Source organism: Anastrepha ludens, chromosome X (assembly GCF_028408465.1).
Source record: "Anastrepha ludens isolate Willacy chromosome X, idAnaLude1.1, whole genome shotgun sequence".
Taxonomy (NCBI): Eukaryota; Metazoa; Arthropoda; class Insecta; order Diptera; family Tephritidae; genus Anastrepha; species Anastrepha ludens.
In genome coordinates this window covers 59593117-59605996 of record NC_071503.1, presented here as the reverse complement: position 1 = coordinate 59605996, position 12880 = coordinate 59593117, and the positions used below count along the sequence as shown (strand labels likewise).

Below are 12880 nucleotides of genomic sequence, written 5' to 3'. Positions count from 1 at the left end.
GAGGACATCAACCAGCCGGGCAGAGGCACCTTCCCCATTAAGGGACTGGACATTCCAGGTGCATGCCCTCAAATCATATTCCTTTTTTCGTTTGCAGGGGTCGTCATCAGTAAAGGCAGTTCTCATCCGAGGCTTTTTTAATCTTTTCATTGGGGGGGATTTTTAAGTGGCGGGTCCCAAACCCAGCGCACAACCAGCTATCCTGGAATGCTTCGCCTTCTCACGTTAGCTCACTCCCGAACGGGTGTTCGGAAGCTAACCAGAGGATACGTGGGCTAATCCCGGACGTTGTGAGCTGCTTGGACCATATGCAGAAGAATCGTCCTGGCCATTCCCAAGTGAATGGCGATCAGTAACTTTCCTTATTGCGTGGACTTCTACACATGGAACCATCCTCCTATACAATATCTACCAATAAGAAAAACAGATACCACATGGGCATAAACCAATTTAGAGAAAGCTAATACCTTCTCTGAATACCTTGAAACTATCTTCATTTTATAAAAAAATCTAATAAGGTCGGTTTCGACCCCCAGTTTACCCAGATACCTGATAATGGCCAGGAGGACGTTGCTAAAACCCCCTCAATGTCGAGGAAGGCGCTCATCGCAGACTGCTTCTGAAAAAGAGACTCTTCAACCTCTTTGAAAATTGTATGCTGGGCAGATTCCACCGACCCCAAGGAATTTCGCTTCTTATGTGCAGTCTCTCAAGGGTTTTCAGTAAGAAAGATGAGAGACTGATTGGCCTGAAGTCCTTAGGGGAGACATGCGAGCTCTTGCCTGCCTTGGGTATAAAAACAACCCTCACGGCCCTCCATGATCCCGGTATATAGCTCCTGGCTACGCAGCTCACATAGATAGGGCTCAACCCACGCCATGATACCTCCACAGATTTCTGCAGCTGGACAGGAATGATACCGTCAGGACCAGGTGACTTGAAGGGTCTAAAGGAGTCAATGGATCAAGCCAGGCGACACTTCTCCAGCAACCAGCTCCGGCCCCGAATTCAAGTTGGAATGGTCCGAGAAGGAGTGAGCGTTTAGCACCCTCCAATCAGAGATTCGGTTGATCAGTGAAGAAGAAGGCAGAGTGAGGTCAAGCACCTCTTCTCTGGTTGCGGTAATAAAAGTGGGGTCTTTACCTCTGTTACACATAAACAAGTCCTCGTTTAAAATATAATCAAAAAGTGACTCACCTCGAGCATTGATGTTTGAACTTCCCCAGCAGGTGTGATGGTAGTTCGCGTCAGTGCCTATAATAATGCCGATTTTCCTGCGTTTAGCTTCAGCCAAGGTTTTCCCTTAGCAGCGCCGAAGGTGGTTCCACCTCGTCTTCATGTGCCATATAGACGGACATTAGCAATAGCTTTCCAGCAGGCGCACCGTCACAATGTCTTCATTGCTGAAATTCGGCAAAATAAATGCGTTAAGTTCCTTCCTGATGAGTATACAAGATCTTCCTGCCTGTCCTTCTATACGCCACCAGTTTGTAGCTTTTGGTCCTGAGCCCAGAAATGCCGTCACTGCTCAGCCACGGCTCATGGATCAGGACTATCAGCTCCACCTAGCTCAAGGTGGAAAAGTAGGTTGACGGACGCCGTCTTACAGTGCTGAAGATTTATCTGAAGAATATTCATCCTCCAAGATCCTCTCCAGCACCCCAAGGACGGCGTCGTCGCTCTCCGAGGTCAGAAGCCTCTCCTCCTTCGCCCTGTCGAAGAACGACCCGATGCTTATGACGGACCCCAAAGAGCGGACCTCATCCGAATTGTCACCATCCGACGTGACGGATTCCACTTCCATGTCCACAGGAGCTTCCTCCACTGTGAGCCTTACTTCTCTCAGCACTTCCGGATGTGCGGGGGCATCTCCTATGGCATCGGTTTGGTAGAATTTAAGAACTACCTTCTCGGAGCCATAGCTGATGACCCCCTTTGCATCAGCAAGAGGACTGAGAAACTTAGCATTCAGCAGAACCAGCGCTTGCCAATAGGATCCCTTCTCCATCTTAGCCACCCTCCAGTTGTGCGTGGAAAGTTTGGGATTGCAATAGCGGAGGATTTCCGCCATCTCTTTCGAAGCAGAGGGTTCGGAGGGGAGCCAGACGGACGCACATGTGTCCACTGCCTTCAGCTTACCTCCCTCCCATGCCTCTCCCACCAAGGTCACTGCCGCTATATACATATATACATTGAGGATGACCGTTCGTCAGCGCAGACGATTCTCTTGTAGGAACCGGAGTGCCATCCGGCACTTTCACAGCTTGGGGGGCGTCCAGGGTTTTCCCTCGCTACTCGCATGAAAACTGCGGAGATAGCGGACACCACCCCCTTCCACTCCTCCTAGAGATGGCGCCATCTTCTCTACCACTGTCTATCACCCCAAGGATGATGGAGCTCGCCTGTTTAGCGACTTCGCTAAACGATTTTGGTGGGCCACCACCAATCGTGGGTCTCTTTTCTTGGGAGACATCCTCCCCCTGGGAGCATTGCCTTTTTACTCCCGAATCCAGTTGTTGCGCACTCGCTTCCACTCCCTTTCCGCTGCCCTCCTCTGCTCCTCTGATGACCTTCCTGGCCCACTCGAGCGTCTGAGAATGCTTCTCTGATAACTGAGAGTCATTCTGGCTACCGTAGCGCTCCAAGTTCTTAGTAGCCATACAAAGATCAGAGAAGGACCATTTACTCTGCCCTGCCTGCCGTTTTGGCCTAGTGGAAGTCGAAGAGATACGCCCGAAGTCCCCGGAAAACTACGGAAAGTCCTTTGCTGGTGCTGGCTTCCCCATCCATCATCGGGTGCCAGCGTATCTATTAATAAATGCAAAAACTTCCATACTTGTCGGAAACATAAATGTAATTACTTTAGTTTAAGTTATAGATTAGGTTAGGTTAGCTGGTTGGCAATAGGCCACGCATAGACCTTTTGGTCCCTAGCGATACCAGATGGAGACCGACCTCTATGAATACCTAAAGTAGACATCATGTAGGATGTCAGCGCTTTTGGCGAATCTAAGTAGGGCGGGAGCTCCGCTTTTGAGACGTCAGACCCTCAAACAGTGGGGCTCCCAGGCATCTTAGTCGCGTTTTTAATAATGCCGGACAAACTCACAGAAGGTGTTCTAAAGTCTCCTCAACATCTTCTCTGCATTTGTCCGTGTTAGTAATCCCTATCTTGTACGCATGTGCAGCCAATAGATTGTGCCCTGTTAGCATACCTATGATAGTTCTGCAGTCCTTTCGCGAGAGCGTAAGTACGAATTGAGTCAGTTTTTTGTCGTTAGTTCTACACAGGACTTTTGCTGTTTTGCATGTGGTCAGGTTAGTCCACCTAGCTTCCACTTGCCTTTTCATATGGTCGTCCATTTCGTTGTATATTGTTTTTAGCGGTTTTGGTATGTCGTTCTCTTGTTCAAATGGTAGTCTTACAGCACTTTTTGCTATGTCATCTACTATTTCGTTCCCCATAATGCCTTTGTGACCAGGTACCCAGTAGATATGCAGCCTACTGTTTGCGGCTAGCCTTTCTATGGCCTCCCAGCTCCGTCGAACATTTTTGGACTTAATACAATATGAGCTTATTGCTCTTATTGCTGCTTGGCTATCCACGTATATATTAATTGTTGAGTTCTTTCTTGTTCTAGTGTAGGCTAGCTCCGCGGCCTTCCTCACAGCAAAAATTTCCGCTTGGAAAACACTGCTGTGGTGTAGCAGCTTGATAGGCTGCCTTATTCCTAGTTTTGAGCAGTAAATACCCGCTCCCACTCCGTCTGGAGTTTTCGAGCCGTCTGTATAGATGTGAAAAGTTCTATGGCCAGGCTTCATGCCTTTGTGCCATCCCTCCTCTTCAATTGTTGTGCGAAATCTTCTCTCCCAATTAAAGAACGGAGTCATGTAGTCCGTGCCACCTGAGCTCCACTTTCCTATTGAGCTGTGGCCGAAGGTTCTGCAGGTGAATACCGCCGCAGCCATTAGCCTCCCAGCGGATTTCGCTGCCAGGTTTTCCGCCATGAGGTCAATAGGTGGCATGCTGAGTATCATTTCGGCGCCGCCGTTGGAGTGGTCTTCATCGCTCCTGTTATGCACAGGGCAGCGAGTCGTTGAATCCTTTCCAGTGGCTTTAAGTATGTCAGTTTTCTTGTCGCAGTCCACCATACTAAGGCCCTATACAGCAATATCGGTCTAACTACTGCTGTTTAGCACCAATGCATCAGAGAGGGTGATATACCTCAAGTAACGCCCAGCATTCTTTTACATGCGTACAGCGCATTACTGGCCTTTTTCACCCTCTCCGAGGTACCTTGCATAATCTTTGAGAAGTAGTTCGTTGTTGCCTAACTTCGGGAGGTTCCACGCCGAAACTTTGTACTTCCTGGTAAAAAGTACCATGTCCGTTTTTCCCGCGTTTATCCCTAGCCCTGCGCGAGATGCCCATTGGTGCATCGTTTTGAGAGTGTTGTTCATCACATTACTGATGGTGTCCAGGTACTTTCCCGTAACTACTATACCTATGTCATCGGCATATGCCACTAGTTTTGGTGCCCCTCTGTCAGGTTTCTTAAGAATTTCATTTGCTACAAGTAACCATAATAGCGGCGATAGTACCCCACCTTGCGGAGTACCTCTGCATGCAAATTTGTTGACGCTGCCATCGTTCCACTCCGCTCTTATCTTTCTGCTAGCTAATAGCTGCCTTATCCATAGATAAACCGCGGGTTGCACATTAAGTGACTCTATGCTATTTAAATTAGCTTCTTTTGTCACGTTGTTAAAGGCCCCTGATGTATCTAGAAAAACTCCTAGAGCATACTCCATATATTCTAACGCCTTTTCTATGTTTAGTACAAGAGAGTGAAGTGCAGTTTCAGTAGATCTGCCTTTAGTGTAAGCATGCTGCGCCTTGGATAATTTGTCCGGCGCAATTGGGTCTCTAATGTACGTATCTAGAGTCTTCTCTAACGTTTTCAGGAGAAATGAGGTCAGACTAATGGGCCTGTATTGCTTTGAGAATAGAGGGTTGCTTTTTCCTGCTTTTGGAATAAACACAACTCTCGCTTCTCTCCACAATACAGGGACGTAGCTGAACCTCAGGCATCCCCTGTACAGCCCATTCTATTTTGTTGGTTGTAATTACGTTCGTCGGGATTTCGTGCACAATATCTCCTCTAGGTTCGAGATCTACAGTGTCCGCACACCCTGGAAAATGTGTACTGACTAGGTCTTCTGGGGAGTCCTCACAGCTGTTTCCTAAGTCTAGCCACATCGTTAGTGTCTTCCATACTGCTACAGAAGTTTTCCAAGATTCTCTCTTGGCTTTACGTATCTCTTTCTTGTATACTTTTAGTAGATCCTTATACTCTTTCCAACAGATCTCATTGTCAGCAACTTTGGAAAACCTATAGAATTCATGTACTCTACGCCTTTGTGCTCCTAATTCCCTGTTCCACCAAGGAGGCTTCACCTTGCGTATATTACGTGTTGGAGGGCAGGATCTTTTAAAGGCTTCGACAAGAGTAGTTGCAAACAATTCAACTCCTTTCTCAAGCGCGACGTGTGACTTGTATTTCCGGGGTATCATTGGTGTTGTTGATAGTATATCCCTATACAAGTCCCAGTTCGTATTCGTAGGATTTCTAAAGGATGTAAGCTTGTTTTTTGAGCGGAATATAACGTGAAAGCTTATGTATCTGTGATCAGAGAATGAGGGCCTACTCAACACTTCCCATTCCTGAACCATAACATGCCTGCTTGTGTAGAGTGTTAAATCGAGTACATTCTACGAGGTTGGTCCCACATATGTTGGTTCTTCACCTCTATTAGCTATTTCTAGGCTACTTTGAAGAATATAGGTAAATAGTGACTCACCTCGGTCGTTTATGTCTGCACTTCCCCAGACCGTGTGATGTGCGTTTGCGTCCGTTCCTACCACCAGAGCATGCTTCTTTCTGGCAGCTGTTTCTACCAGCTTCCGAAGTTCCGTCTTTGGTGTTTCTTCATCATGCGACATATAGCAGGACCCAAAGAGTAGCGTCTCATTCTTGCAGCCCTCCAGCGCCACCACTGTCAGACCGTCTGAATAGAGATTATGATCAATATAAGAACATATACTTTTTTTTACCATTATCGCTGTTCTTACCTTATTTTTTACAATCAGGATGCATGTGTTCTAGTTGTGTGATTTTAGACCGGATACTATGTTGCCCGATGCTATTCATGGTTCCTGGACTAGAGCCACATCGTAGCCGACTCCCTCTATGTTGAGCAGGAGCTCGGCTGAGGCGTTCTTACTTTTGTGGAGGTTTATCTGAAGGACTTTCAGCATCTGGCCTCAGTACCTTCTCGGGGTTGGATACTACCTCCAAGTCACCCTTCTCCACTTCCTGTATATTGAGGGAGGCTTCCAGGATCTCTTCTATACCGAGATCCTTTTCCGCCTCCCCCGCAGCGAGCGTGTTGCGGTTGTCATCTGTCGGGTTGCGCCTTTTGAGGCGAAGGTGCACGCTACCCACTCCCCAAGCCATCCTCCCGAATCGCGCGTAAAGCAGGTCCTCTGCCGGCTTGTTGATTTGGATAATGTAGTCCTGGCCACCATCAGCAGTTGCTGGTTTTGCCACGCTCAACACTTTCCAATCGTCTGTCGGGACGTTTGTGCTTTGTCTTTGTAGTAGTAGCAGCGCATATTCCGGTTTTACCACTCGCGGAATGAAAACCTTTGCCTTCGGTATTGAGGGAATGCAGCTGCGATCAACGATTTACAGTTATGCTCCCTCCCACAGGCCGTGAAGCGTTTTTACCGCTTCTTTTACCCATGTGAGCGGGGGTCATCCTTACATTTTATGATTTTGACGCCGCTGAACCACCCTGCTCCGTCGAATGCTGGCATGGGTGCGTTCGGCTCTGCGTCCACTTTAGTAAAGAGGGTTTCCAGTAGCTTCATTTCCACTACCTTCCACCGTTCCTGCGACATTCGCCCCAGCTGGTCGCTACGGTCAGTGAGTGCCACTATGAGGTGTCTCTTGGCAATTTCACTGGCCGCTGCCGCTGCTTCCGACGTCGTAGGTCTTTCGTCTCCGTTTTTCGGTTTAGCCTTCTCGTGCCTGTGCTTGTGCTTTTTTGATGGCCCTGAGGCTGCCTCTTGATGGCTAGCTCTTCTTCGATTTTGTTCGCATATTTCGGATTGGAGGCTGCGTAGAAGGCCCGGCCATTTTTGATCTCCTCTCTGGCCTAAGCCAACCGTTCCTCCTCTTGCTTCGTCAAGTTGGACTTGCTGCCAAATCGGTACCAAACTTTGACCCCGGCCTTGTATCGGGCTTTGGCATTCAGCTTCTCTTTATCAGGCTTGATCCTTGGTCTGTTCTTGCTATCCGAAGCAGCACCATTGGACCCAGCCGGAGAACGCAGAAGAGCCTCTTCCTCAGCAGTGTTAGTGCTCCGCGCTGAAGAGCGTTATGTGTGTGTTTGGCAGTAGAATTACGACCACTGTAGCCTGCTCCCGCTACAATGGAAGTTTTGTTGCTTAATTTTTTGCTGGTATTCATCTTTTTCGTACGACCACCTGCTCGACGAGGCGAGCGCAGTGGTCTATTTATATAATAGGGAATTCAAAACGGTCCACCACGGCAGCGCCCCATGCCGTGGCAAGGCCACAGTTACTTCCTAAGGCGGCCCGGTGTTAGGAAGGCGCCGTTGAAATACAGCTGGTCTGGTGAACCCCCTGGCTGCAAACCATCCAATGGGCACGGTGTCGCATAACACCCTGGATTAGGGGGTGGGCTAGGAGAGGAAATAACGGGATGTAAGGGGTTTGGGGGGGAATAAAGATCCAGCGGCTTCGTTGGCTGGGTCATGTCGTCCGAATGGATACAAACGCTCCGGCTTTGAAAGTATTCGATGCGGTACCAGCTGGTGGTAGCAGAGGAAGAGGAAGGCCTCCTCTGCGTTGGAAAGATCAGGTGGAGAAGGACTTGGCTTCACTTGGTGTGTCCAATTGGCGCCGGTTAGCACGAGAGAGAAACGACTGGCGCGCTTTGTTAATCTCGGCCAAAATCGCGTAAGCGGTTATCGCGCCAATTAAGAAGAAGAGAAGGGGTTTGGGGAAGACAAAGGGATCTTCGTCGGTACGGTGATCTTCGCATGGTAATTGGGTGGCCACCAAGTACGCCGTAAAGCGAATGGATGGCTAGCCAATCCCCATATGGAGCTTCCCTCTTAGTTCGTTTCGGGTTGGCCCCCATGATATGGGGGTCAGACCACCACTTAAACCTCATCCCCGCGTCAAGGAGACCAACATGATGAGGAGTTTAAGTTATAATAACAATCAAATTGTAAATAGTGTTAACTTAAAGGTTTGGAGTGTAATTTTTGACAAAAACTTAACTTTCAAAGAACATTGTACATATTAAAGAAAACAACTGGCTGTTAGGCTTAATATTACCAAATAGATAAGCTCTGTTTGATTAACTCTTCAGCGTTAATAAATGTAACTAGGGCACTCGTATTATCGAAGATAGACTATGGCCTTCTCATTTATGGTAACTGTGCGAAAAGCAACATAAACCAAATTTACTCAGCTTACGCAGCTGTAAGCAGAAGCATCATCTCCTGTATCCGGAGCAAATTATTAAAAAATCGCGACCGCATAAAGCTCATGAAGCCATACAGGCATAAAAGGGAGCAATCTTGTGGACAAATGGGCTAAACTCGCTGGGAAAGAACCACTTATAACTTTCGACTATATTTCGAAAAAAGACGTACACAATAGAGGTGGAAAACTATCGATGGCACTATCGATGGTGCCATCGATAGCAGGCGTCTCGCATCGCCAAAAAAAATTGTTCGCGCTTGTTCTGTATCAGCAATTTCCAAGAAGAAAAAATAGATAGATATGGAGCGCTTTTTAAAAATAGGTATGTTTAATATATTATACATAAGTATTTTGATCGACAATGTGTGGAATTTAAGGTAAACGTCGAGTGTCCCCCCAACTATCGACAAGCAGGACTGCGAGTGCAATAGCACTGACTCTGAACCAGATAGACAGAGTATTACAAAAAAAGTTAAATTTCCTATGTCTGGAAGTATTTCAAGAGGTCCAACGACAAAAAATTAGCAAAATGTCTTGACTGCGGCAAAGAATACAAGACAAGCGGCAATACGTCAAACCTGCACGACCACTTGAAAAGGTTTCATTCTGGCTTGGAAATTAAAAAACCAGACTCTAGCACACGAGCTGTAGGTGCTGAAAGGAACGACACTGCGTCTACAAGCAGCAGTTGCAGATCGAGTATGAACTTTGTAGAGTCCTACTTCAAAAGAGCCGTCTTGTACGATTCGAATTCTAAGCGAAAGACGGACATTGACAAAGCCTTAACTGAGATGGTTGCCAAAGATGTGCAGCCCTACAATATTGTAGAAAATGAAGGGTTTGTACAATACACTCAGGTATTGGATCCTAGATACAAACTACCGAGCAAGACACACTTACGAGATGTGCTTATGTTAAATTATTTCAAGGAAACCTCTGCCAAGTTATCAGTAATACTTCAAAATGTTTCGGATATAACTATTACATGTGACTTGTGGACATCAAGTGCCAATGCTAGTTTTTTGACTTTGACGGGTCATTTTGTTTATAATCACGACTTAAAAACAGCATCATTGGCTACGAAAAAACTGTTAAGCACAACTAATCACTGTTCGCAAAACATTGCAGATACATTGCGAGAAATATTTATTGATTGGAACATCCTCAATAAAACGGTATGCATTGTAACAGATAATGCCAGCTCCATGCTTAAAGCATGTGAAATATTGCAAATTAGCAATTTGCCATGCTTTGTGCACACTATTAATCTGGTGGTGCAAGATGCTTTAAAAGTTGATGACGTAGTACTTCAAGATTTATTTACTAAGTGTAAATCAATTGTTCGATTCTTTAAAAAAAGCACTATAACGAATGAAAAATTTAAATTAGCTCAAGAAGTCTCGGCGTATACTTTGTTGCAAGAAATACCCACTAGATGGAATAGTTTCTATTTCATGATTGAGCGTATTTTAGAAACGAACGATGCCATTGCCAAAGTCTTATTATCAACGACAAATGCACCGCAGCCATTTACTGCTGAGGAAATACTTGCGCTAAAAGATATTGAAAAGGTATTGGCTTTCTTTCAGCAAGCAAGTGAGAAAATTTCTGGTGGAAAGTATGTAACCATATCGCTAATTATACCCATGGCATATGGACTTTTCCGCAAAATCGATAGTGTTTCACCTCTGCTACAAACTTTGCAAGGAAAAACTATGACAAAAATATTAATGGAGTCAATAAAGAAACGCCTTTCCATATATGAGCAAAGGACAGTCTGCATGATGGCTACGCTATTGGATCCACGCTTTAAAAAAATGGATTTCAACACAGCTCAAACGCTGAACTAGCAGCAACATTTTTTGAAAATGAACTAGCAAAATACCAAGATACAAGTTCCCAGGACTCTTTGTTTGATTTTTTGGGTGGGCGATCGGTGAACAAAGTTGGAAACTCACGAGTGGATGCAATCCTGACTAAAAGGCAATATCTGGAGAGGGCAATTGCCGCTCAAGATATGGACCCTCTGTTATGGATGAAGGTATGCCTAAAAAACGAATTATAAGTTCTATATAATTAAATATATTACTTTTTTTCCAGGTGAATCAAACTAAATTTCCCTCTATTGAAAGGCTGTTTTGCAAATATCTTTGCATTCCCGCTACGTACGTAGAATCCGAAAGAACTTTCAGCAAGGCGGGCCAAATTATTTCAGAGAGGCGAACCCGACTCAAAGAAAAAAATGTTAACATTCTTTTATTTTTGAACCGTAACTTTTGGTTAATTGGTTAAACTATAATTTTCTTGTATTCATTTAAAATAAATTTCTTTGTTGGGCTATACTATCGATGGCACTATCGACACTATCGATGGTTCAAAATTAACTATCGTCGAATATCGATGGCGCCCACTATCGATAGTTCTCCACCTCTAGTCCACAAATTTATGTATCACAGGCACTATAATGCAAAAATGGTCGCTTGGGGATCCTCTTCCTACCATTATATCGTAAATAATCCGAACAGGATAAAACAAAACTACTTATTAAATTGCCGTTGCAACGATATCAAATCATTTGTCCGCCTTCGACTAGGACACACAGTCGCCACACATTCATACGTTTTCAATGGTTCCAGCCCCCCATGCTGCCAACATTGTCACTCATCATCATTAACGGTCAGCCATCTACTAGACGACTGCCCACATTTTGAACAAATCAGGAAACCAAATACCTTCTACACTGTTAAGAACTACTTTCTCAGAAAATATATCAAAAATGTCAGAATTTCTAGTAAAATCAGGATTGAAAAAATTGATTTGATGTTTGCTCCTCTAACATAATTACAATATTTTTACCATAGTCTTAATTAATTAAGTTTTCTAGTCTCACCTTTACTTGAAAGACCTCTAACTTTTACATCAGCCAAAATTGCGTAAGCGGTTATCGCACCAATCAAGAAGAAGAAAGCGTAAGACAAACAATATATGAATTTAATGTTTTTGTGTAATTCTGCTTATTCCTCTACTTTATCTTGTTTTTCTTTACAACTATTAAAAATAACATGACATTAAAGATAATATTGAATAATTTATAATACATATATATATAATAATTTATAATACACATATATATATATATATATATAATGCGGCCGCGGTAGTCTAACGTAAGTGCACTAGCCTGTCATCCCAGAGCTTGTGGGTTCGAATCGCACGTTCAGTACGGTCCTCGCACTTTTCCAAATTTACACTTTCCTAGTTTCTATATAAAAAAAAAAATCGTTCCTCAGCCCCAACAACCTTATCCTTCCAATTCTTACTCCCGCGCAAAAGTCAGCGCATTACTTGCATTGTGGCTGCTAAAAAACAATGCAAAAAGCATAGCTACACATTGCATCAGTGGCGCCAGCAAGAGGAAGCGGGCAATCACGGTAATAGCGCCGACACACCAAATTTAGCGAAGTCCTCAGCCATCTGTGTGATCCTTCTGCTAGAAAAATGTGACATACAGATGGCGCTTCAAGCAGTAAGAAGGCGTTGTTCCCAAGCAACGACAGGAGGCATTCCCACTACTTAAGACTGGTAGCGGCAGGCTAGTCACCTACCCTGTCAGAAAGCAAATGAATTAACGATACCAACGCAAGACTGAGTCTTGTCGAGGCCCTATGCTCCCGGGGGGAGTGAACAAGGAAAAAAAGTATATAAGTATATTGAAATATAAGGGTTCTAGTCATTCTGCGATTCCGATATCCAACATTCATACCATCGCTTAGGACGACGTCCAGATCGTTCCCACGGTAGTCGTTTCTATGTTACCGGAACGACCCGGATTCATATCCGACTAAGGACTGGCGGCCGCCATAGCCGAATGGGTTGGTGCGTGATTACCGTTCGGAATTAAAAGAGTGAACGTTGGTTCGAATCTCGGTGAAACACCAAAATTAAGAAAAATATTTTTCTAATAGCGGTCGCCCCTCGGCAGACAACGGCAAACCTCCGAGTGTATTTCTGCCATGAAAAAAAACTCCTCATAAAAATATCTGCCGTTCGGAGTCGGCTTAAAACTGTAGGTCCCTCCATTTGTGGAACAACATTAAGACGTACACCACAAATATTAGGAGGAGCTCGGCCAAACACCCAAAAAGGGTGTACGCGCCAATTATATATATATATATATATATACATATAAGGACTGTCACTTCAGCAGCATTCTCCAACAACAACGTCCAGACGCTCTGTTTGCTTGCAACCTTCCATCTAATTGCAGCTCTAGCTAGTTGGTCATCTCGTATACTTATA

General features: G+C 45.0%; 1 protein-coding gene across 1 annotated transcript; it reads left to right on the top strand.

The window, feature by feature from the left end:
• The first annotated feature begins 9282 nt into the window (after positions 1-9282).
• Positions 9283-10431, top strand: LOC128870107 (E3 SUMO-protein ligase ZBED1-like). The gene has a single exon (XM_054112711.1). The coding sequence runs from the start codon at positions 9283-9285 to the stop codon at positions 10429-10431; it is 1149 nt and encodes a 382-aa protein (XP_053968686.1).
• The last annotated feature ends 2449 nt before the right edge of the window (positions 10432-12880 follow it).

Coding starts and splice junctions, on each gene's coding strand:
- LOC128870107 (XM_054112711.1), top strand. CDS start 9,283: ATGAACTTTGTAGAGTCCTACTTCAAAAGAGCCGTCTTGTACGATTCG.